Source organism: Eurosta solidaginis, chromosome 2 (genome assembly GCF_040869045.1).
Source record: "Eurosta solidaginis isolate ZX-2024a chromosome 2, ASM4086904v1, whole genome shotgun sequence".
Classification (NCBI taxonomy): Eukaryota; Metazoa; Arthropoda; class Insecta; order Diptera; family Tephritidae; genus Eurosta; species Eurosta solidaginis.
This window is the reverse complement of record NC_090320.1, coordinates 298,612,763-298,639,259: the sequence shown is the minus strand read 5'-3', so window position 1 is coordinate 298,639,259 and position 26,497 is coordinate 298,612,763. Positions and strand designations below refer to the sequence as shown.

Here is a 26,497-nt window from a genome sequence, read left to right as displayed (position 1 = left end):
CAAATTGATACATACATACATCAAACTTTTCATTGTAGTCTTTTAAGTAATATTAGGAGAGATTTTGAAATCTTTCAAAGTAACACAAATTTTTATGAAATATTACATGACCAAAGATGTAACAAAATAACTCAACTAGCAGAATTTTTGCAAAAAATTGATGCTGAGTTTTAATTTAAAATAACATATACAAATTAATTGTAATTTAAAATTTTAGGCGGTTTTCTCATGGTGATAAACCGTCCACCACACTTATTTTTTTTTTTTTGACAAACTGACGAATCTATCCACGCATACATATGTATACATATATACGTACATATACGAACAAATTTGACAGAAAAGGAGCTGTCATCAACATAAAGAAGAACTGTAATTGGACAAGCATTGCAGACAATTGACGAATGCACACAATTTGAGAGATAACCTGGTGTTTTATAAGCTTAAGCTTTAACCATTAATTCTAAAGTCCAAAAAAAAAAAAGAAATTTAACACCTTTCTTATAAATTTCGGAATTTGAATTGTTATTTTCTTGAGTTTTAATTTTCTGAACTTGAATTGTAATTTTCTGAAGTTGGAATGAAAATTCTGCACTTGAATTGTAATTTTCTGTACTAGAACTGTACCTTTCTGAATTTAAATAGGAATTTCTGAACTTGAATTGGAGTTTTCGGAACTTGATTTGGAATTTCTGATCTTGATTTGGAAATTCTGAACTGTAATTGTAACTTTCTGAACTTGAATTGGAAATTCTGAACAGTAATTGTAATTTTCTGAACATAAATTGCAATTTTCTGAACTTAAACTGGTAATGGTGTAAACTGTTTCAAATATGTTTGCTTTAATAACTATGCGAAGGAGTGTATGTATATTTCCCACACCGAGCATTTATAAATTTCTTTAGCGGATTGCTTTTGGTTCATCAACGCGATAAAAAACAAGATTTTTTGATGTGAAAAGGCCTTTGTTGATGGTATGGGGTTCAGAACTTAAGTGCAAATGTAATGTGAGAGTATGGAGTCACCCGAAACGACATTGAAATCGGGCCAGTAATAGGCATAAACAGAACGAGAACCGAAGTTGTAGCTAAATCCGAAACCACAATCGACATTCGAAAAATCAAATTACAACTGGAAAAATGGCCGATTAAGAGAAATGAAAATGTAATGACGAATGGATTTCTCAGTCATCGAAATCGAAAAGCGAGTACGAATCAAAATCGGCATCGAAACCAAATCAACCTCAAACTACGATTGAAATTTAAACCGAAACTGAAAACTAAACCAAAAAATCGGAACGAATAACGGAAATCAAAGTGTAAATGCGAATGGATTTCTCAGTCGGACACAAAATCAAAATCTTAATGGGAAAACTCCATAAGGGCAAATGCCGAGCTTCAATTGCAATTAAGTTCAGACAAAAAAATAATTAGCTGAAACTAAAAACGATGTAGCTTCATGCTATGCTATAGGCCGTTAAGTTACTGGGGTAACCGTTTCTGCTGTGGTTGAATTTCAAACACTGGTCGAACTTAGGTTTATTTAACAATGTTAATTTTATATGTTTACACAACAAACTTCACGAGTATTTGTACTCACACCTGTTGTTGTTGTTGTAGCGATAAGGTTACTCCCCGAAGGCTTTGGGGAGTGTTATCGATGTGAAGGTCCTTTGCCGGATGCAGTTCCGGTACGCTCCGGTAACACAGCACCACAGTACTAGCCCCACCATCTCGGGAACAATTTATATGGCCACATTAAACCTTCAGGTCACACCTGTCTTTTATGCTACTGGGGTACCGAAAGAATGTCGGTTGTTTGGTAGTTCTCTGAATTAAAAAAAAAAGTAATACCAAATGCTTTGCATAACAGCTTTAAAAACGAACGATTAAAATAGAAACAACAAAACGCAAAGTACCTGAAGATAGGGAATGAATTTTAAAAGGATATGAAACTATGTCGAATAATTGAATCGCGGTATCTGTAATTTTTAATTTTAATTTATTGAAGCTGGGCTTATAATTTCTATATAATTTGCTATTAATCCCAAAATTAGCACAGTCTGGGCTTAAACTTCACTTTTACTTTAAGGGGCCCTTGACTATGCTGTGGAGAACCTGCTGCTCTAGAGGCCGTTTTCCCATATTCGGTTAAAGTTAGCTGGGACTTTATTTGACAGAAATCGTTAGATGATCTGTTAATTAAAGTGCTTGTTAGCGTTAACTGAAGATGGTGAAAAAGACCCTAAACAACGTACAAGATATTTCATATTTTTTATAAAAATTCTAAGTAAAATCAGTGACCCTTAAAAAGAGTAAATACAAAAGACTAAATACGAAACGAATTAAATTAAAAAAAGGGGACTTTGTTTTCTTCAATTAAGCGAGCTTATATCCCTTGTTGTCCGCCTGACAATTAAGATTCGCAGAAACGCACTTGCTAGAGTTCACTATAGGAAAAATCACTTCATTCTTCAAAATCTTGGTTGGGATATTATAGTATGTTTGCAGCGGGCATGTGTATTAAAATTAATAGTCAGTATGTGTGTGGTGGGTATATGCCCACTTAAGACAGATCCTCTTAAATTTAATTACTGTCCACATTCACCACGCATGAAGCTCCAACGGATGTGACAGCGGCAGTTGTTGTATTTGTGCCCATAATTATGGCGTTAGTTTTAGAGTCGATGCTTTTCTTTGTTTCGCTATCAGCAGCTGAAATACTCTCGGCAGAGATCGCAGTGGCATTCAAAAAATCACGTGTGACAGCATCAGTATTTGCCTTTTGCTTTGTGACAGCACAATAGGCGTTAGATTCTGCATTCACTACTGTTACTGCTACGTCCTTCACTTCTTTTAAGTGCTTGAAAGGGGTATTAGGCGTTTTTTCAATGCGTTCCTTAGATTCTACTACAGCTACCTTTTCTTCGATTGTCACAATTTCTGTTTTTATCACGTCTTTAGCTTTTCCGAGTATTTTGCCTTCTTTTACATTGAGTAAACTATTGCTGCTATCATTATAATCACAATCAGTCGCAACGCTGCGAATACAAGTTGGCTTATCATCAGTGCTTTTATTTTCTTCATTCAAAGTTGCTGGATGTGATACGGATACTAGTGTAGCGGTTGTATGGCGATTATGCTGTAATAAATCATTGATTTGTGAGAGACGAGTTGCGCTTGAAACTGGTGTGCTAAGTTGGATAAAGCTACTGTCACTTTCAGTGTCATTAGCATTCTCAATACCGCTACTGAAGCCATGGCAACTGCTATTGCCACTGGCACTACTGTTAATATTGGTGAGCGCGTTGTTGATGGCAGAGACATTTTCTCCATTATTATCGCTATCACCCAAACTGTTACCGTTGCTATTTTGAGTGACGCCTTCGCTCTCGTTTACAATGCCACCTTCCAGATCGCTACCAACATCACTGCCACCACTGTCTTCCATTGTGATACAGCTGGGTGCGGTGGTATCCACAAGTGTATAGCTGTTGCTATCTTCATAAAGAGCTGCAGCTGCGGTTGTGGTAGCGGCACCATACGGGGGCAATGATGGTACAGCGCATGAACTAAAAGTTGTTGGTGGTGATGCCGTCGTTGATACACTTGCCACTGTTACGCTCTGCTGTGTGTTCTGTGATGAGTAGCCTGAGCTCGATGCTTGCTGATATGCAGTGTAGGTAGATATCTGCAAAATGAAAATATAGTATAAGCTTTAAATTATGATAGAATATTTTCGCACCTGGAATCTGTTACTTTCTAAATCTTTTTGGAATCTCGAATCCCGAAATATTTGGGAGTTTTTCAGGAATATCAGCGGATAATTTCGAAATTGTTTTTGGGACGAATTCGGATTTGTTCCGAGCTCGTTCTGAGACTTTTTCAGGAGTATTTCTGGACTATCTTATCTCAAGCTGAGTCTGGGGCTATTTAAGATCATTTCGAAACTGTATCTTATTCACTTACGGTTTGTTTTCGAGATCACTTCGGGATAACTTTTTCGAGATTATATCGGGAGTATCTAGGATCTACGAATAATTTTGGGATCATTTCAGGACTATATGCGGAGCATATATCGCTGCCATTGCGATATTCTATCGTGATGGTTTTAGTAATACTTCTGGAAAATACGATTTCAAAATAATAACGGGCTATTTCGAAAAATTCGGGGTTTATTGTCCTTATACTTCTAGAGTTGTTGTCGAGATCATTTGATCATGGGATATTTTGGGATAACTCCCAGACTATTTTTGGGATAATTTCGAGGTAATTTCTGCACTATTTTGGGTGTCCTTTCGAGACTGTTTCGAAATGTTTTAAAAATATTTCCGGTTTATTTTACGGAATTCGTAAATACTAACCTGGGCTTGTTGCACTGATGCATAGTTAATATTTTGATGATACGCGCTTACAGTGGCAGTAGTTGCTGACACCTCCATCGAACTGCTATAGGATGGCAACATATCACCGTACACAGGTGTGGCAGTAACAGAACCGGTATATATACCAGCATCCAATGAATCTAGTTGATAGGTTTGCTGTGTTGAAGTCTGTAAGTCAGTAGTTGTGCTAACGGCACTAAAATGCGTGGCGGTGGTAGTGCCGTTGCTGCTACTTTGTTGTTGATAATAATTAGCGGCCGGTTCGCCTGTATAAGCAGGAGATGCATAACCAGAACTATAATTTGATTGTGTTTGCATTGAATAGTAGCTGCCAGGCAATGAGTTGGCATATGATGGCGTCGATGTTAGGCCACTTGCGTGTGCTGCGCTACCCACAATGGTAGATGATGTGGCACACGTAGCTGATAAACTATAACTACTCATTGTACTGCAAAGTGGTGGATTCTGCTGCTGTCTATTCTCCATTTCCAAACGCATAATTGTATGTATAAAATGTGTACGCACGCGTGTGGGATTAAATTCGACACGTCCAGCTATGTTGCCGCAAGCATCACGTGTACAGCCACATGGAAACATAGCGCGATCCACCTATAAATACAAAGTATAAAAAGAGTTTTTATTTGCAAAATGAATGAATTTTTTCCAAGCACAACAAATGAGCAAATTATTTTTAATGTATATAAAAAGGTAAAATAGAGCCTGTCAAACATACCTGACACTTAATGCCCGCTTGACTGCACGCACAAGTCTCTGGATCACAGAACTCCACACACGTACAACCGCACACTTCACGCGAGTTTCTTATGTTACGACATTCAATTTTTTCACCAGCATCAATTTTTCGTACACCAGCTGCTTTGAGCAATGCACGCCGCTGCTTTGGGGAAACAGGCTGCAGGAAACCATTCGATTCCGCATCCAAATCAGAGCCACTACCTTCACTTAAATAATCCTCTTCGGACTCCTCACTATCATCGCTAGAGGAACCACGTGGATTAATTTCTTGCAATTGGAGTCGGTGCGCACGACGCAACTCAGCTGCATGTTCTGCTAGTGTAAGCGTTTTAAAAGCGATATGACGTGATCCCATACCTAATGTACAACCACCCGCCGATGGCACACAACCGAAACCTTGCTGTCGAGGAAAATAATAAACTTGCACGTTATCAAAATTGATGGAACGTTTAAGTTTTTTAATCAATGTTCCATCGGTGTTAGCTAATTGTGTTTGCTCTGCTACATCAGTCAGCGAGTCATCATCGAGACGTCGTTTCAAATTCGAACGCAATGGCTTAGCTACAGTTGTTATTGACGGTATGGCTACTGTGTTAGTAAGCGATGCAATTGAGCTCGTTGCTGCAACAACGCTATCGGTTAATGTTACAGTAGAAGTACCACTACTGCTGCCGCTGCAATAATCATTACTTGTATCTTCTAGTTTTCTTTTATATGTGTTAGGTGTATTAGACGCACTATTATCGCTAGGCGTTGCTAGTTGGCTGGTATCTGTCACGCTGGCCAATGTGATTTGTAATGTTGATGTTTCACTTCCTAGTCCCGAATCAGAGCCATCACTACGCAATTCTTCGGCATGTTCATCGCTTTGTGTACGAAGCGTGGGTTCATCGGTGCTGCATCTGGCGGAGGCGTTGTTATTCGTTTCTTTGCTTGGGTTTAGCGGTCGGTGTGGTGAGCTGAGAGCCGTTGTTGGTGTTGCGTCTTTTTCTAAATTTGGCGTTATAACATTTTTCTTTAAATGATCGATATTGTTCCAAAAGTCGGTGCTTGTGGAGGCTTCATCATTAGTAGAGGAATCTAATGGAAGCGAAGTATCTTTAATAGACGTAATTGATGGCTGTGTCAAGTCATCAATTGCCAAGGGGTCTTCGGAGGGCGCATCAGATGCAATGGAGGAGTTTACGTCGTCTCCAATCACTATTATTTCGTTGTCTAAAATAAGAAGAAAAAATATGATAAAGTATACGAGTCACATTTGTAAGTAAGCCGTTAGTTTAGTTTATTTTTTTAAATCCGGCTTAGCCATTAACAGCCTCCCACCTTCTGCTTCCCCCAGAAAGAGTTTTTAAAACAACAACTATTGGTTTCTAAGTCATATATGTAGATCGAGGTCTAAGCAAATTTAAAATAAATGAAGTGTAGCATCCTCACTCTAACTATTTTCGGACTATTTCTGTATCAGGGACTTTTCTATGACCATTTAGGTATGATTTTCGAAATATCGCCGTGTTATTTCGACACCATTTCGGAATTGTGATCGGTATCATTTCTATATATGTATATATATATTTTTTTTTTTATAAAAGCTTATGTCAATTAATATATGTACAACCAACAACACATACAGCGCTAGCATCAGCTGTATTCATTTCTATATTGTCTTCGTGTTCAGTGTGTCACTAATTCAGAATGATTTCGAATAGAGTCGGGACTATCTCCAAATAATTTCCTGATCCTGCTAACTCGGGATAGTTTTGGGACTATTTCGTCTGTTTTGAATCCGTTTCGATACAGTTTCTTGATATTTTTGATACTAGTTCGTAATAATTTTCGTGAAAATTTCGGAACCGATTTGTAATAATTTGACGACTATTTCGCGTATGCGAAAAAATTGCATGCTTAATTAAACGAAATTATCTGCTTTATTTTCTTCGTGGCGACGGAGGGATGGGCAAAGACCAAAAACCCAATTAAGTGAGATAAAATATCAAAATCTTTGTTTATATTTTCGGCTTGTATAGTGTAACTAGCTTTACTCGGCGTACGTTTTAACGCCCGAGATCGAATGAATGTTGCGTTATTTTTTCTGTTTTGTTTGTTGATAATTTAGTTTATTGTTCTGTAAATTGAATTGAATTATGTACCTATCAAGGCTGGGACCATCCGCATATTCGAATATCCGGATGTCCATACGGATATCCGTTGACACGGATAAAATCCGGACGGCATGGATATCCGGTTAATATTCGTTTGTGAAACTATTCGGATATCCGGATTTATGAAGATCCGGTTAATAACCGTATTTTTGGATATCCAGTGAAAGCAACAAATTGATGTACCATAAATGTTTATTTAACATGAATAACAATAAATTAGTGGGGCATTTAAATCAATTAACAGCGTTTTTTCACAATATCAACAAATGGCACTGTTCTTATTTTCACTTGTTTGTAAAATTGTAGCTTTTTAATTTTTGACGTTAATTTAATAATCTACAAACATATTTTGTGAATAATTGTTCGATGTTTGCTTCGTTCAATTCTGATATGCAGATATTCAACTTATATATTCCAGTATCCGGACATACGGATATCCGGATTTTCCGTTTACGTATCCGGATAGGCGAACAGCGGATATCCGGATTTCCCATATATGAATCCGGATATCCGGATAGCCGAATTTTTTGCTTAGCTATCCGGTTATTCGAATATCCGATTTATCCGGATAGTTGAAAAATCCGGATGCATTTCACAGCCCTAGTATGCATATTTGGTGAAATTTTCGTTTAAAACATTTAATTATTATATCTTATTGTAATGCAAGTGGGTACACAATATTTTTGGTTTTTTCGTTCGGTGCAAAGATAAACAAATTTTTTGGCGTTCCAACTCTAGAGCAAACAACACATAGCTGGACATGTGAAAAGCTTGGACTCTCTAAATTTAATCCTGCAACAGTAAGCGATTGTCCTTGTGCTTTGTAGATTATAATTGCAAAAGCAAGACGTACAGGAAACTGTAAGAGCTTAAAATTGAACGGCAAATCTGTAGGAATCATTGGGATCCGTGGTATGAGCACATCTTCACCTTTGCTTTTACCGCTGATGATTGTTGTTTCGATTACATTCGGCGTTAATTTCTTAACGCAGTCTGGTTCCATTGCACAATATTGGTGGGTCTAAATTCCGAAGAAGCATGATTGGTGAGCCAATTTTGAAAGTTAATATATGCGCAGGCATTCCAGGTGGTTCTAAAGAGTTTAGAAATTCAATTGGATAATTCGCTATTTGATCTTCATCTGTAACTGTGTCGATCGATTTATATTTCGTCACTTCAGCATTAATTTGGTTTTGAATGCGTTCATTGATTTTGTTAACATTATCATTTTTGGAAGCTAAGATTGCTCCTTCGCATAGCCAAAAAAAAATTTAAATTTAAAACTCTTAATTCTGAAATATGAAAAACCTTCGTCTTGATCGAAGGAACCTTAGCCAAAATTTGATGATGATTGAAGTGTGAGAAATAGGTTCCCATAGGGAACACACACACAGAATTTGATTTTTTTAGAAGATGTAAATAGACTGAACCTAACAAATTTTTTTAACGGCGGCACATTACTAAACGTTCAAAAGGAATAACAGCCAAACTCAACAATGCAGCCAAACTTTAGGTGTTAAAATAATCTAAGTTTGTACGGCAGCCATAGTTCTGAAAAATCCCATTTGTACGGAAGGTGCCACGCCCCTTTTTTCCCAATTCCACATTTTACTGGGAGGTGCCACGCCCCTTTTATATATCGAAATTATTTTTAGCCTAAAACCTTCGTGTTGATTGAAGGAACCTATAGCCAAAATTTGGTGATGATTAAAGTGTGGGAAATACGTTTCCATAGTGAACACACACACAGAATTTGATTTATATATACATACATATATATTGTAATGTTTACTATTGATTCAATCTGCCTCCTAGCTTAAGCACGCACATCTTCAAATATGTCCGGCATGTGCATTGATTTAAGCCGAACTTATTTCTACAGGCTACTTCATCCACTTACCTTCAAAACCGTGCTCTTGTTCGCTAGTTAGGTCCAGATATGTCTCTTGTGTGTCTTCGCCTTCAGTGATTACCTCTTCCTCCGCAGTATCCTCCCCCCCACCAATAGAACCCTCATCACTAACAAGTGAAATATTTGGATAATCATCGTCATCCAATTGAGAGTCAATATCACTACGATCTGGTATAGAAGCATGTGTAGAGACATCTGCACTACCTTCAGCAGATTCATCCCTATCCACAGGTTTTATTGGTTCACGCACCATAACACTGCTTCTGATTTGCGTTTCGATATCATCATCGCTCTCAAGACATACGACACCATCTTTCGGCTCTCCTTTGCCACTTTTATTACCATTTAATATGTTTACTTTATTTATTTGCATACGCTTCATTTTCTTGCCTTCCGTTTGTTCGTTTATTTTATTAGAAATGGAAATTTCCCCAATAGATTTTTTTTGGCCCTCACTAGGTTTCCGCTCCTCTGTAGTTACGTAGTTATTATTGTTGTTTATATTAGTTGCTTCGATGCCAACCTCTTCGGCGTCAGGTTCTGTTTCAGTGTCAGCTATTGTTGTGGAACTACCAAAAATCGCACTGCCACTAGCATTTTTTTGTATATAATTTATAAAATTCTTGATTGGTCTAAACATTCTATGTTTATCTTTGCCAAGAATAATTTCCGACGAACTGTGTCGTTTTCAATGAACTGTGCTCGCGTCTTACCAACTGCTTCGGCAGCAATCAAATTGAAATTCAGGAAATGGTTGAGGAAGTGACCCAACCACACATACGTCCACAATGTTATACGACTCTGTGAATTGCATCTGCAAGGAATATGAGAAAAATTTAATTTATTATTAAATATCATTATCATTACTTTCTGGTGATTCGTTAGTACAACCAATTTAAAAATAAATTCATTATAAATGTTATTTAAAGTGATTTCCCGGCGTGTCCCCGGGTTAAGGTGCCTAGAATATCCCCGCGCTATGCATTCTAGTTGTTAAAGGCGACTTACAATGGTTCCCGAGGCAGTCGAGCTACCCTCAGCGGGTTAGGCAAATAAACCACCAGATTCGCAACCCATTCAGGTTGCCAGCGCAATATATAGCTTTTCGAAACACAATTGGCAACTTCACCACCGCAGCGAATCCTGTTTCATAACAGACGAGGCTCTGGCGACCACTAGCTCCGCCTGGAACTTCGGGGTGGGGAGGGAGGGATGGCCTGAAGGCTTAATGTGGCAATATAAATCGTTCCCGAGATGGTCGGGCTAGCACCTTAATGGTGCTGTGTTACCGGAGCGTACCGGATCTGTATCCGGCAAAGGACCATCACATCGATAACACTCCCCAAAGCCTTCGGGGAGAAACCTTATCGCTATAACAACAACAACATGCAGTCGAGCTAGTACCGGATCAATATTCAAAATAGACGGCCCATATACAGTAGCAATCCCTGAGCAAATTACGAACCAAGGCACGTAAATTAGCTGAAGCCGTGATGCTTCACGTCGCAGTCACTCACATTCAATACCAATGGATCACAAAGGCTACTGCGAGTTACTGAATTACATAGGAGGACATGGGAAAGTGTCGACAGGCAGGTGAGTCTCGTAAAAATATTAAAAATAATAAGAAAGAGAAGGGAATGAGAATGATAAAAACGGATAGCTACAACAGCATGTTGTCAGTTAGGTCTATGCGAAAGCTGGGAGTTCTGCCTTGTCAGAATAAATAAAGCTATGGAGATAAGCCTTATCGAGAGCTGCAAACAGAGAGTGAGAAGAAATAGTGATAACACACTCAACTTTGAGATACCAACGAAACTCTGAAACGAAACTGTGAAAAGGAAAAAAGGAGAGAAGACGGGGAGTCCAGCTTTCTCGGTCAAGATAAGCGACGTGACAAAGTAGTCCCAGACCCTAAGCTCCTCATGGAACTGGCCTGGGATTGTGATAGTAAGCTCGGCTAAGGGAGTGGGGTCAACAGTCTCCTTCAAATCTACAAGCAGGCCGAAGATATGCTATACACAGAATTTGGAAAACTTTCCCTTGATATGGACAGTATTTATCTGCGATTTAGGAAGTGAGGTCGCGAATTCAATACCGCACTAGAAGCAGGGGCTTTGGAAAGAGACCCGGAACCACAAGGTCAGCTGGACAAGAGAATGGATTTACATAGAACGCTTTGTTGCGTCCAAGCGGAGAAACTCGTGTTCTTGTTGTTGTTGTAGCTACAAGGACACTCTTCGAAGTCCAAGGGGAGTGTTATCGAGTTTATGGTCATTTGCCGGATGCAGGTCCAGTATGTTCCGGTACCAAGCCCGACCATCTCGGGAACGATTTGTTATGACGCGACCTTCTAGGCCATATCGCCCTCCCACCCCCTAGATCCATGCAGAGTTCGAGGTCGCCAGAGCCTCGGCTGTTAATGGAACAGGATTCGCCACGGATAGGTGAGGTTAACAATTGGGTTTGGAGAAGCTATGTATTGCGCTGGCAACCTGAAAGGGCTGCGCTATACAAAGCCCTTGAATCCGGAATTTTAGTCGCCTCTTACTACAGGCATACCTACCGCGGGTATATTCTAAGCCTCTAACCCGCTGCGCCCGGAGAAACTCGATATTCGTGTCAGTGATGTCATATGGTGCCGTTAAATGTCAAAAGCGAAGAAATGTAACAAAAGCGTTTATGTTCGACTTTAACTCTAATTGTGTTAGTAGCTCAATTTTACTCAATGTTAATTTACCGGAAAATATGACTTTCCATGGTAAAAGTTTATACTTAAATATGGTAATTAGCTATGGTCTATTAGCAGCAGATTATAGAAGCGGTTCCAGACTAATCAAAATATGCGCAAGCAAATTTTTTTTACGGGTTCATAAGTAAGGTTATGTTAGGTTAGTTGGTAGCTGCCCTGGTAGGGGATGCCCCCTGGAAAACATGAAGGTCCGTTGTGATACCACAAAATAATAGTGACGTAAACTATATCTACTTAGAGAGTCATTGCGTAGCAACGACATAGCTTCGAACGAGACCGATCTCAACCTGGGATAAATCCTTGGGGGATCCAAGTAAGTAGAAATCGAGATACATTCGCCTTGTTCTGGCAAAAGCTGGGCAGTCATATAGTGACTTGATGATTCCACCTTATTATCCTCCATACAGCTGCAGCAGGATGGGGTTCCTAGTATATTGTATGTATAGTATGTATTCCCATTGGTCAGTGTCCTGTCAAAACCCCAATAACTATTGATATATGACGCTTAGTAAACCCAATCATTTCGGCAGACCATTCATCTTTTCGCCCAACGCTGCTGAGTTGTCTCGAGGCTATTTCATCCGGTTCAATTGTTCCGATGCGGGCTAAGATACCCAGATAGCCTTAATCATAAAATAGTTCGATGCAATCGCAAACGAGGTCAGTTAACAGGTCCCCTGCCCCAGAATGTGGCCCCTTCCCCATTTCTCTTTCGGGGAAATTAATGGGGTGAAGGTTGCACAAGGAGCAGTTATCGGCACACAATAGTCAACCCTGTCACGGATAAAGTCCAACCTGGTAAGAAGACTACAGTGCCCAAAGTAAAAAAGCCTGACCAACGACCGCGCCAGGCCGCCTTTTCTGTAGTATCTACTGGATTTATGTTCAGCATTACATTCAATGATAATAGCGCCGCGGATGCCAAGCAGCGCCGTCCGTTGTACTGATACTAATATTTTGGTGGTGCTGGCCGTGTCCAGTGGCCCCTCCCCGACATTTCTGCTGCAGAGAAATATTTCAATGAATTCAACCAGAGCCCTCTCGACTACTAAACCAACTTGGCACCATATTGTTATAAAGGGAATTATAAAATCTTATTTTGTTTAAAAAACAGTTCAAGGGACAAGGCTTCTAAGAAAACTGAGTATTTTTATTTACAACTGCTTATTCTATTTATATATTTAGTCTTCAGAAAAGCGATTTTAAATATCCAATTCTTCTTTCTATATTTGTCTTTTTAATAGCCCAGTACAGACTACATGGAGGAGGAATTTATAAACGTCAAGCCATCAATGTGTGGATCGCTGATGATAAACCGTCATGGGTTTTGAAATAGTCTGCTATACGGTCTATGAAATTTGTTTTTTTTTCCTAATGTTCTCGTTTCCTATACATATAATTTAATATAATATAACTTGTAAAATATAGGTAGGTAGGTGAAATGGTTGCGACCCTGGAACCTTAGTCGGGCTCTAGCCAGAGGCGGGCATTTACACATAAAGTGTTTTACTGTCTCCCTGGCATTTGGATCTTTGCAGCTTCTGCAGTAGTCGTTATACGGAATGCCCAACTTTTCCGCATGCGTACCTACTCCCCAATGACCGGTGTAGACTGCTATCAGTTTGCGTTTGTGGCCATGGATTTGTTCAGAAGACTTCTCGTCCTCTTTCCATCATAGTTTGGCCAAATGGATTTTGATATTGCACAGGTGGTGATGTTATTCCACTTTGTTTGTGCTTTCTTCAAGTAGAAGCTTTGGATATTCCCCTTGGCTACTGCTAAAGGTATGCCTACTTCGACACTGGTTGTTTCCTCGCTTATCTCCAGCTCGTCGGCCTTCTCGTTACCCTCTACCCCCCTATGACGGGACCCAGATAACGCATAGTTCTAGATTGGTGGTTAACTGGGATATGAGTCACTTACAAGCCCACACTAATTTTGAGCTAATGTTTGGCGGGGAAAGCGCTTGGCTATCCGACAGGATGCAAACTTTACCAGCTACGTCCAAGCCCTCCAGTGATTTGCAGGCTTGCCAAATCGCGAGGATTTCTGCTTGAAACACGCTGCGATGCGATGGGAGTCTGAATGATGAAGACAAATCTAGGGACTCAGAGTAGCCTCCGGCCCCCACTCCCGATTCCATCTTGGAGCCGTCAGTGTAGATTTGGATATCGTCGACCCTTATGCCCGAGTTTCTCTTCCACTCGTTCCTGCTTGGAATAGCGGTATTACAACCGTACTCAAACTTCAGTTTGCGAGGGTAGTAATCTGTCTCGGTACTACATGTACCATCCGGAAGTTTATTTAGGATACTACTATGCCCTTGCTGAGTATCCTTCCAACACCCAGACTCCCTGAGTCGCAGTGCGGTTTGTGACGATGTACAAAGTATATGCAAGTCGATCGGAAGCAGGTGCAAAATGGGGTCTAAAGCAGCTGTGGGGAAAGTGCGTCCGGCATTATACATTTTACAAAATAACAAACTTGGTCTTGAAGACAACAAATTAATATGTTTGCTTACAGTTAACGAAAACCAAATATTATTTCACGAAAACCAACACGAATGCATCAAAACGATTATATAGATACAGAGTTGTGCAAAACAAAAGCAACAAATTAAAATTTTACTATAAAAATAAGATTTAATAGAAAATAAACTTACAGGCGCAGTAGAACACGCGCCATACAAATATTGTTTAGTACAACAATGACCCGTAATATTACTAATAACTAATCAACGGGCTTATAGTATCTTATTCGTTGGCATAGAAAAAAGCCTTAAATCCCTTCGAGACCCTCAACGGGATTTTAAATCGGAATATTACCAGTTAAAGCTTGTTTTGGCACGAAGCCGCTACTACCCGCTGTGAAACATCAGTTGGGAGTTACAGCTGAGATCACTACTCGGAGCCCAATCACACCTTTAGGTTGGAACTATACTAACCTACTAAGAAAGAAAGGTTAATTTCCAAAATATTGGTTTGTTGTTTTTGTGCTCACTTAGTTGACCCATCAATGACTTACATATTTTGAAAAAAAACCGTAATATATTTGCCTTGAATTTGTTGATTTTGTTTTGCACAACACTGTATATATGTATGTACATATGTAGTCATCATTAAAATCACTATATTTATTTAGTATATATTCCTGTTTAAAATCCAATATGACGTGTATGTGGGCAAGCCTTTAAAATGAAGAAATATGAATTGACTTGATTTTAATAAAACTAAGATGATAATTCTTGCAATCTAGTGATAAGACCGATGTTGGTTGTATGTATAAATACGAAAAAGTGGGCGATGCATTTGAGTGTAGGTAAGAGCTAGGGTTATATTTGTGTAAATGCTACTGACGCGTAATCGGTGTACGGTGTACGGTGTGCGAAGCCTTATTTGTGGAAACCAAGTCATACCAAATCGTTCCCGAGATGGTGGAGCTAGTTCCTTTATGTTGCTTGTTACCGGAACGTACCGGTTCTGCATCCAGCAAAGGGCCATCAACATCGATCACTCCTTATCGCTACAACAACAACAACAACAACATCCACAAACGCGAACGTAAGACGAAAAAAATAGTTTCCTTGGCCGGCAGGCTGGTACCAGAGCGTAAGGCAGAATACCACCCACGTCCGTAACAATCCTCTAAACCAGCGATGGGCAAAACGGCTCGTTTGAGCCTTTTTTTATTTGTAAACTGATATATTTCTTTCTAGGCTCACGGCAACACTGCCAACAAGTCTGAAAAGGGTTTCGTTTTCCCACGAATGTATACGAAACGTGCAGTAGTACGTTTTTCTACTACTACTTCCTCTAATGCTACTACTTTAAAAATAATTTTTTAAATACTTTTATGTATATATTGCAAAATGAATCGGCTTGCATATAATTAAATGTATGTGAGGCGAAATGAATGTCAATAAATGCGCTGCTTAACATTAAGTAGGATGGTAGAAATTTAAGACTGCCCAAAGTAAGAACCGAGTTCGAAAAAAATACCTTAGAATACTTAGGCTATAAAATGTATAATGAACTACCAGCAGAGATAAAAGACTGTGAAAACGTTGTTAAGTTTAAAGAAAAACTATTTCTATATTGTAAAAATTTAAATATTTAATACTAGTTAAACAATGAATATACTCATTTCTTTTTAATGAAATAGTTTTAAGAAACAATTATGAATTTTGTAAATTGTACTATACAATGAATTAGGCTTTTTTGGCCGTAATAAATAAAATAATAATAATAATAAAAAAGTCGACTTCAGTCTATGGTTATTCCGTTTTTCGTATTTCTTGCCAAAAAATTTATGTTTTTGTTTTCGTACGAATCCAACACAGTTTGGGAATTGGTTTTCGAGGTTGAGAGAGTATATTTTCATTTCAGTTTTTTAGTGTTTCCGCAACCCTCTTGCGATGAATATCGATTGAGATGAACCGTACGATATTTCCAATGTATTTTTTATTCCCCTAACACCCCAAAACACACAAACTTCTCACCTAGCACTCGCTGGCACTGAAACTGATTTAGGAGCCGAAAATAGGCCCATCCCTGCTCTAAACCTTATCGGAATTTTTGAGGTTGCAATAAAAACAACAAAAATACTAATCGCAAGACAAAATCTAGCCATCATGGCGTTAACGAATTAGAGTTCAAGTTTCTTCAGTTGATGATTGCAGTCTTCTACACCAGTCTATGAGGCTACAAATAATTAATTGAATTCCGACTATTCAAGTTTCGTTGCGAAGGCGAGCTAACAGACGCAAAATGTAAACGAAAGTTAAAAGTTTTGGAACCACTGACCAAGGGAAAGAATAGATTCCCCCAGCGGGTTAGGGGGTTAGAATATACCCGCGGTAGATATGCCTATCGTAAGAGGCGACTAAAATACCAAATATATTCAAGGGGTTGTGTAGCGCAATCCTTTCAGGGGGTTGCCAGCGCAATATATATGTAGCTTCTCCAACCCAATTGTCAACCTCACCTATCCCTGGCGAATCCTGTTTCATTCATAGCCGAGGCTCTGGCGACCCCGAACTCCTCATGGATCTAGAGGGTGGGAGGGTGGTATGGCCTAGAAGGTCCCATGTGGTCAAAACAAATGTACTGGATCTTGGAGGCAGGATGTATAGACATACGAGTATGATAGCATGAAAGATGAGTAGGAGTTGTGGGTAACAAATATTGTTGACCAGTAGCTTCTGTTCTTATTAACGAATATATCGTCGGTCCCAAGGAAGACGTGTTTGCGTGGAAAACGGTTTTAGTTGCTCGCTTGGAAGTTTAACATGTTTCAGTTGTTCGCGCATAAGACTAACACGCTCCACTTGTTCGCGTCGAAGACTAGCACTTTTCACTCTTTCGCGTGGAAGGCCAACACATTTCGTTTAGAAAAACTTGAATCCAAATTTTAATCAATATCTCGGGAACCATTCGTAGTACGTGAATAGTTGAACATTGAATTAAATCGTGATAAAATTGTGTTGGTTTTCCACGCGAACAACGAACTGTGCTAGTCCACCGAACAAGTGAAGCATGTTAGTCTTCCATGGAACGACGGTGTATGGTTGGATAAGGATTTCGGTCCGTATAAGATTTTTTGCGCAATGAATGGATGATGTTTTGATGAGTATTGATTGCTAAACAAACTATGTCAAATAAATAAACTTGATTCATTTAAATATTTAATTTGTGATTATTGAACTATTTACGTAACTAATCCAAAAAATGTTAGAATACGTATCATACATAGTCAACAGATTTACTACTTCACTAAAATTAGGTTGCGTTAGACAAGATGAGAGTTTATTTGGCTGGATTGGGCTTTAGATGAAGCGGTTAGCTTCGAAATATCGAAAAGAATACTGAACATAACTTTTCCAAAAAATGTGAAACAGTCTTGACAACAATTTGACGGATTTGCTTTTTAAGCTTCAAAATAGCAAGTTGCTTTGAGTAAAAATTTAAGGAAAAGCAGGCCTAAGCCCTAGCCAGAAAAAAAATAGGAACCTTGGGACTTTAGAAAAAAACTTCAAACCTTTCTCATGCAATCCTTTGTTATCTTTGGAAGCTTATATATCCTGTGGCTCCAAAATCGTCGTCTCATGCTACACTTGCTGGTCGCGAGCCTAAAGAGGGATTTCGGAAACAATGTCGCTGTACGTTTTACACAAACTAATCACCTATACTTTCAAGAGAGTTTCGAAAGTAACCCTTAACCTGGATGTTATGAAAATATAGGCAAACCATAGGATTACACGTCCACAATTGAACTTTCGAAAAATAAAATAGGTACTAAATTTTTGACGCAGTTTGCAGTTACCTCGTGTTTGTCAGAGAGTTTATCTGGAAATCTTTTCACAGTGAATGTCTTGATATCAGCCACCCTGCTTGGTCTGGAGAAAAAAAAACTCGAAAAATATCATGTTGAAGTTGTTGTTGCAGCGATAACGACACTCCCCGAAGGTCTTGGGGAGTGTTATCGATGTTGATGGTCCTTTGCCGGAAACAGATCCGGTAACAAGCATGATTAAAGGACTAGCCCGACCATCTCCGGAAAGATTTGGTATGGCCACAGGAAATCTTCTAGGCCATCCCGCTTTCCCAGCCACTACATCCAAGAGGAACTTTGGGCCGCCAGGGCCTCGCCTGTTAAAGGAACAGGATCAATTCTCAACCCCTTGAAACCCAAGTTCCACATGGATCTTGTAGCTGGAAGGAAGTGATGGCCTAGAAGGTTTCATGTAGTTTAGTACCTTAATGGTGCTTTTTATCAGAACGCACCGGATCTCCTGCTGGCAGAGGACCATTCGTTGCTTTGTAAGTGGCAATAAGCGTGTCTTTATCTTTACCCCAATTGCTGTAGGCAAGAGATTTGAGGATTTTAATACTGCTGTGGATTGAACGTACAGCTGTTTAAGCAGGCTTCCATAACATCAATACATGTACAATTTATGGCTGCTAAATATTCTAATATGAAGCGCCTTCCAAGCTCTCGTACGCATACAATAAAAGTCGCCGAAGCACATACTGCAGCGCATCGCTGTTGTTGTTGTAGTGATAGGGTTACTCCCCGAAGGCTTTCGGGAGTGTTATCAATGTGATGGTCCTTTGCCGGGTACAGATCCGGTACGATCCGGTAACACAGCTCCATTAATGTCCTAGCCCGACCATCTCGGGAACGATTTATATGGCCACCTTAAACCTTCAGGCCATCCCTCCCTCCCCACCCCAAGTTCCATCAGGAGCTTGGGGTCGCCAAAGTCTCGTCTGTTAGTGAAACGGGATTCTGCTGCTCCGTCTGCAGGGCCTGCTGCTGTTTCTACTGACGGCTGCCCTGTCTCTCCGGCTGCGTCCCGACGAATAGACTCTGCAGACATCATTGGCATAACTGCTGCTGGCATTCCGGGCCAAGATCTTAATCATTTGGCCTCCATTTCAACACAGCCTGCTGTTTTTCAGAATGTTCGAAGAGAAGTGACAGCCGTTCCGCCTCGTAAAGTGATCTTTGTATCAAGGTTGCATGCATCACTATCGGAAGAAGACATTTCTAATTATATCTGAACTAAGCTTGGAGTTGAAAATAGTGGCATCAATGTCTTCAAGTTTACTTTTAGATATGCGAGAGACATATCTTCCTTCAAAATATCGGTTCCTGATAAATATTTTGATAAGGTACTGGATACTTCCTTTTGGCCGACTCATTCTGTGGTTCATGTATACTCTAAAAAGCATGTCAATACGTCAAAAAACTAAGAGACCTGTGCTGTGAGAGCAGCACATACCTTGATAGATGTCTACCGTCAAAAGGTCTGGGAGTTCATAATATTTCCATAAAGCAATTGAGTGTCTACTTTCAAAATGTCTCCGGAATGCGAACTAAGTCTAACGTAATGTACAATATGAGTTCGCTTGTGGACTATGACGTGTTCGTTCTTATTGAAACCTGGCTAAATCCTGAGTTCCTTGATGCTGAGTTTTTTGACTCTAACCTGTACACTGTCTATCGCAAGGATCGCGATTTTTCCAAAACTGGACTCTCTAGAGGCGGTGGAGTTTTAATTGCCATACGCCGGCACATCAACTCGTCGCTTGTGGAGCTGAAGGATCAAGACTCGCTTTTGGACCAACTGTGTGTCTCAGTTCGCGGCATCTCTGAAATTTTTATCTGTGTGTCATACATTCCACCGTCTAGTCCAGACTCACTTTATAAGCCTCATGTAGATAATATTACTGATTTAGTTCGTTCTTGTGATAGTGGTAACTTTTGCATATTGGGTGACTTTAATTTACCTAATATTGAATGGTCTTACGTCGATAATAACTACTCACTGGTTCCGAACAATGTAAACACCACTTCTGAGATTTACCTTATTGACAGTTTCTCAAGTGTTAGTCTTTCTCAGATCAACGGCTTCACCAATCAACTGTCGAGAATTCTTGATCTTGTCTTTCTTAATGATAATTTTAGCTATACGGTCACCGAATGCCTGGAACCGTTGTCGCGCTCTGGTTTGCACCACATTCCGCTTATCCTCGAAGTAGAATTCTATAACTTCGAAAGTATTGGAACTCTGAATGAGGATCCTACTTTTTCATTTAGACGTGGAAATTATGACTGTATATATCAGGAAGTTTCTTCCGTTGATTGGGAAGCCCTGTTTCGGGGATGTGATCTTGCTCGATGCTTCAGCTTATTTAAAAACGTTGTAAATCAAATCTGCATAAACAATATACCTCAGAAAATGAAGCGGTGTAACAGAATACCATGGTATACTAGAAAACTAAAGAGGCTTAAGAATCAGAGGAATAGGTTTTACAAAAAGTTCAAGGCCACTAAGCTAATGGCGTATAAAGAAAAATACCTGCGTTATTCGAAATCATTCAAAGCGTTAGGCAAGAGGCTCCATGGTAACTATGTTCGTAATTTTGAATCCGACATTAAGGAAAACCCTAGGGCATTCTGGACTTATGTAAATTACAAAAAACGATGCTCAAGTATCCCTGCCTCAGTCATCTATAATTCTGAGCATGCTTCATCAACAGCTGAAGCGGCCAATCTTTTTGCAGCCTTCTTCTGCTCCAATTTCGTTACGCCACCGGAAGACCCGCAGGAGTTGCCTACTGTGGTTGACAGTCCCATTAACTTTGGTGCGCTGACTCTATCAATTGAAGATATGATCGATGGAATCCAGAATATTAAATCATCTACCCATACTGATGTTGACGGCTAATCGTCTTATCTTTTGAAAAATTGTTTGGCTCTGGCATTTCCCCTCCTTTTAATTTTCAACAAATCTTTAGAGTGCGGGGAATTTATTTATGCGTGGAAGATAACATTCATCAGCCCTATTTTCAAGTGTGGTAGCAAGGGCAATGTCGCGAATTACAGGCCCATTGCAAAATTATCATCGGTTTCAAAATTATTCGAGTACATTGTGAAACAAAAAATGTACTTTGCTGTTAAACCTCTAATCACTGAAAATCAGCATGGTTTTATGGCCGGTAGATCCACTGTAACTAACCTATCTATCTTCTCTGATTTTTGCATATCTTCTTTTAATGACCGTTGCCAAGTTGATACTGTGTACACCGACTTCTCAAAAGCATTTGATAAAGTTAGTCATTCTATCCTGATTTCTAAATTGACTCGAGTGGGCTTCCACTCGATGTTTTTATCATGGATTAAATCATACCTCCCTCAGCGTAGCTGTGTTGTGGTTATAGACAATAACTCTTTAAACACATTCACAGCCACCTCCGGGGTGCCTCAAGGTAGCATACTTGGCCCATTACTTTTTGTAATTTTTATAAACGATATTTCCACCTGCTTCCAGCACTCTAATTTTCTATTATACGCTGATGACCTAAAGATTTTTAATATCATCGCAAACTCAGACGACGTGATTAAAATGCAATCATATTTAGATAACGTTGCTGTTTGGTGTCGTGCCAATAACTTGCCACTGAATGTTAGCAAATGCTTTCTTGTAAGCTTTTCTAAATCACGTGGCCTCATTCCTACTTCCTACTCTCTCGATGGTATCCACCTCTCAACTCTTAACGAGATAAAGGACTTGGGTGTTGTCTTCGATTCGAAGTTTTCTTTCACGACTCATATAAACTCTACTATTGCTAAGGCGTATTCACTTCTGGCTTTTATTAGGCGTTCCTGCACGGACTTCACGGATCCCTACACCCTCAAGTTATTGCTCACTGCACTAGTTCGTTCGAAGCTGGAATATGCCTGTTTTATTTGGAGGCCTTATCATGAATGCCGTATTGTTAGGCTTGAACGTGTGTAGAAAGCGTTTGTTCGGTTCGCGCTGCGCTCGATGAACTTTTCTGAACCGATTCCATCTTATAAATCCAGGTGCTCACTTATCAGTAGTCTCCGATTCCATATCCCTATAAGGCCTCTTCGTAAAATACCTATTTTCTATACGGATTGTGTCTGAACCCTCTATGCCTCATACGCACCTTTGCTTAGCGCTATGACCGACTTTAATCGCATATCTGATTCTTCAGCTATTGATTTTACTCTTTCTAAGTTTACTTTTAAAACAATACTTACTGATATCTTTTCAAACAGATAAATGTGCTGGTCAATCTCTTCATAGCATGTAAGTTTTATTGTGTCTATACTCAACTTATGTACTATACTATTAAATAACTATCTAATTTTAATTTAACATTGTCTGTAAGGGCTTTAAATGCCATAGACTGAAATAAGGAAATATGAAATAAAGGTGCGGTTGACAATTGGGTTTGTAGAAGCTATATATTGCGCTGGCAACCTGAAAAGGTTGCGCTACACAAACCCTTGAATCTGGTATTTTAGTCACCTCTTACGACAGGCATACCTACCGCGGGTATATTCTAACCCCCTAACCCGCTGGGGGTGCAACGTATCGCTAGATCATATCAGTGCATCGCCGTTCGGATGTTGTTGTTGTTGTAGCGATAAGGTTGTTGTTGTAGCGATTAGGTTACTCCCCGAAGGCTTTGGGGAGTGTTATCGATGTGATGGTCCTTTGTCGGATACAGATCCGATACGCTCCGGTAACACAGCACCATTAAGGTGCTGGCCCGACCATCTCGGGAACGATTTATATGGCCACATTAAACCTTCAGGCCATCCCTCCCTCCCCACCCCCAAGTTCCATGAGGAGCTTGGGGTCGCCAGAGCCTCGTCTGTTAGTGAAACGGGATTCGCCGCTCGAAGGTGAGGTTGACAATTGGGTTGGAGAATCTATATATTGCGCTACACAACCCTTTGAATCCCAGATAAGGTTACTCCCGAAGCCCTTGGGGAGTGGTATCGATGTAATGGTCCTTTGCCGGATACAGATCCGGAACGCTCCGGTACCACAGCACCGTTAAGGTGCTAGCCCGACCATCTCGGGATCGATTTATGTGGCCTCATTTAACCCTCAGGCCATCCCCTCCTTCCCACCCCCAAGTTTCATGAGGAGGTTGGGGTCGCCAGAGCCTCGTCTGTTAGTTAAACAGGATTCGCTGCGGATAGGTGAGGTTGACAATTGGGTTTGGAGAAGCTATATATTGCGCTGGCAACCTGAAAGGTTGCGCTACACAGCCCCTTGAATCTGGTATTTTAGTCGCCTCTTACGACAGGCATACCTACCACGGGAATATTCTGGCCCCCTAACCCGCTGGGCGCCACCGTGGTGTGATGGTAACGTGCTCCGCCTACCACACCGTATGCCATGGGTTCACACCCCGGGCAAAGCAACATCAAAATTTTAGAAATAAGGTTTTTCAATTAGAAGAAAATTTTTCTAAGCGGGGTCGCCCCTCGGCAGTGTTTGGCAAGCGTTCCGGGTGTATTTCTGCCATGAAAAGCTCTCAGTGAAAACTCATCTGCCTTGCAGATGCCGTTCGGAGTCGGCAAAAAACATGTAGGTCCCTTCCGGCCAATTTGTAGAGAAAATCAAGAGGAGCAGGACGCAATTTGGAAGAGAAACTTGGTCTTAGATCTCTTCGGAGGTTATCGCGCCTTACATTTATTTATTTTTATTTAACCCGCTGGGGTCGTTCGGATGTTGCCTTCGTCCTTTACGAATATGCGTAAAAGTCGCCGAAGCACATACTGCAACGCATCAATCGGTCATATCAGTGCATCGCCGCTGGGATGTCGCCTTCGTGCTTATGCGTAAATGGCCTTTATACCTGAGATAAATGGCATCAAAATATTGTTGGCATGAGTCGCAGGTCTGCCACAGTTCAGCAGTTCATAGATATAACTAGGTTAGAATATGTCAGTCTAGTTAATATTATTATATAAATACATTGTAAATAGATATAAGCTGGGCTTAATTAAGCTGTAATAAGTAAATAAAATAAATACGTGTGTATGTCCAATATGGTCAACATTTGCAATGTCCATGTTGTACATAAGATCGCCAATGATTTGTTTTGTGACAATGTCAGGTTTCGCGAGGGCAAAAAACTGGGGATATCAAGGATAGTGGTTTATTTTATTACATAGCTCGTCGATGGGTGGGCCGAGACCTGTAGCCATTATCATGCAGTCATACGCATAGGATACAATGTTAACTCCTTCTGGTGGCGAAGGGAGCTTCGATGTGTAAAAGTTAAACAAAAGCGGAGGTAGGACACAACCCCTTATGAGCTAAGTCTTTTGGATCACAGCGATGCCGATGTTGTGCCGCTTCATTAAATCAAGTATCCATGTGTTCCCAGTTAACCCATTGCAATTTAACTGTAGCAACGGTGAAGACGTTGTCACTCTGGCGGTAAGAGATTGGTGAATGCGCCTGGTTTGAGGAGGGCTAGGTCACAAGTGATGTTTCTATACTGGCAAACGGTGCACATGGTGATAGGGACTAAGAATCTGTTTCCCCGATATTCTCGCGTGTTAGTGCCGGAGAGAGGGGAAGAAGACGGGAAAAGGAACTAAAAGTCGCTAAGGCGCAGATTACGGTACGTCCTTGGGCGTGGACAGCAAGGTGTCACAAAAAATTTGTAAAAGTGACGGGGTCGACGAATATGGGATCTATTCCAGAACACCCCGTGCGATCCAACCAACCTTTTCACATTACACACTGTCATTAGTGTGACCGTCCTAAAAAGATTAGTTTCCGGCACACGCAGCAATGCCAAATCTCTGGGGATTAGGTTCTGGACTTGGATTGAGTTCAATAACCCCCTAACCCGCTCACACTGTACAACAAATTAATTTTTACTGATAGGCTTTTTGTGGGCGAAATTTACTCCGCGTAGAAAAACAGCATCATCGAGTTATTAAATACATCGTAAAACATGTCTAATATATACTTATAGCAAAGTGTGGAGTGGAAGAAGGACCCTTTCTTATGATCTGTTTAGAAAATTGCCTAAAAAGCGAAACATTGTATGTTGAACATTCAATTTCAGAGTTTACAACGAGCGGTCTTGAAAAAAACTTTAGAATATTGGGACATTCTCAAGCGTTTGGTTATGTAGAAAGTTCTCAAATTGGCAGACGGAATAGGGAAATCTTTTAATCAGGTGATGGTATTAACTTGATCTAACAACTGATGAGTGAGTCTATTGAAATTAATGCTATATACAAATGTGTTCAGGCAAGCATTAAAAATATTTTTTAAACCGGTCACCTTTACATACCAAAATAGTTCGTGGTGCGTTGCAATAAGTGCTGTGAAAACTAAAATAGCATAGGAAATTGTAGTATATCAAAAATATCATAGAAATATTGAAGTATCTTGTGAATGTACCTTTAAAAGCTAATCTTTGTGCAATCCAATAAGTGCGTCCGGCTTATTAAAACTTTCACCCAAAGTCAGCGGCAATGTCCAAAACTTGCTATTCCTTTCGTGCACCAGAAGCGGCCCTTTCTCAGCTTAGCGAAATCACGCGGCGAGGCAATTTTTTTTGTTTATAATTAATTTGTTAATATAATAAATAATATTGTAGTTTATTTGCTTAGATGTGCATGTTTTAATAAATTTATGAATCTTGCAGTAAAAAAATTAACATAACGCATTTGCTGCGCGTTTTGTCAAAAATTAATTGCACACAATTTTTTTTCCACTTTACACATTCGGTCTGACGTTACACTTTATTCTATAACGGCGTTTTTTTTTGCTATTTTTCCATTTATTGGGCTTTTCGCTTTCCTATATTATTTAGTTGATGTTTCATTAATAATAATAATTAAAGTTTTTTGATTTTGCTATGCAAATTTATTCGAACATTTCTTGCCAGATTTTTTAGTGCACTTTTCTTCTTCAGCTTGAAGCTTCATTTGTCGCCTTTTTCGGTCTATGAATTTTCCTACCGCTCGGCTTTTTTGTGCTAATTTTGTTGCTTTTGTAAATTAATACAATCAATTCTTTTATACTTCGAGTTTAACGCATTTAAGATTACGATTTGCATTTCTTTTTAAATTTTTTGGCGTTGAAATTTTCAGAATTTAAATTTTCACAAAATTTCTACGATTATTCACTTCGTCGTTTCTTTTTCTATCGAAATTTGCCATTTCTGCCTTCACCA

General features: G+C 39.8%; 1 protein-coding gene across 2 annotated transcripts; it reads right to left on the bottom strand.

Annotated features, from left to right (window-relative positions):
* Positions 1 to 1,984: 1,984 nt before the first annotated feature.
* On the bottom strand, positions 1,985 to 26,497 carry Axud1 (AXIN1 up-regulated 1). Of its 2 annotated transcripts, none has more exons than XM_067768702.1 (5): positions 25,720 to 26,497; positions 9,200 to 10,025; positions 5,118 to 6,355; positions 4,364 to 4,993; positions 1,985 to 3,690 (listed from the first exon to the last, which is right to left on the bottom strand). In XM_067768702.1, exons 2-5 carry the CDS (start codon positions 9,849 to 9,851, stop codon positions 2,587 to 2,589), a joined length of 3,624 nt encoding a protein of 1,207 aa, XP_067624803.1. In that variant the 5' UTR covers positions 9,852 to 10,025; positions 25,720 to 26,497; the 3' UTR covers positions 1,985 to 2,586. The 2 variants fall into 2 exon arrangements, with proteins under 2 accessions (XP_067624803.1, XP_067624804.1); XM_067768703.1 differs by lacking the exon at positions 25,720 to 26,497 and adding an exon at positions 25,610 to 25,640.

Bases quoted from the DNA above. Each gene is read 5' to 3' on its own strand.
- Axud1 (XM_067768702.1), bottom strand. From the start codon at position 9,851: ATGTTTAGACCAATCAAGAATTTTATAAATTATATACAAAAAAATGCT. The intron at 4,994-5,117 runs GTATGTTTGACA...TTGTATTTATAG, and splicing joins AAGCGGGCATTAAGTGTCAG to GTGGATCGCGCTATGTTTCC. The intron at 3,691-4,363 runs GTTAGTATTTAC...TTCATTTTGCAG, and splicing joins CATCAGTGCAACAAGCCCAG to ATATCTACCTACACTGCATA.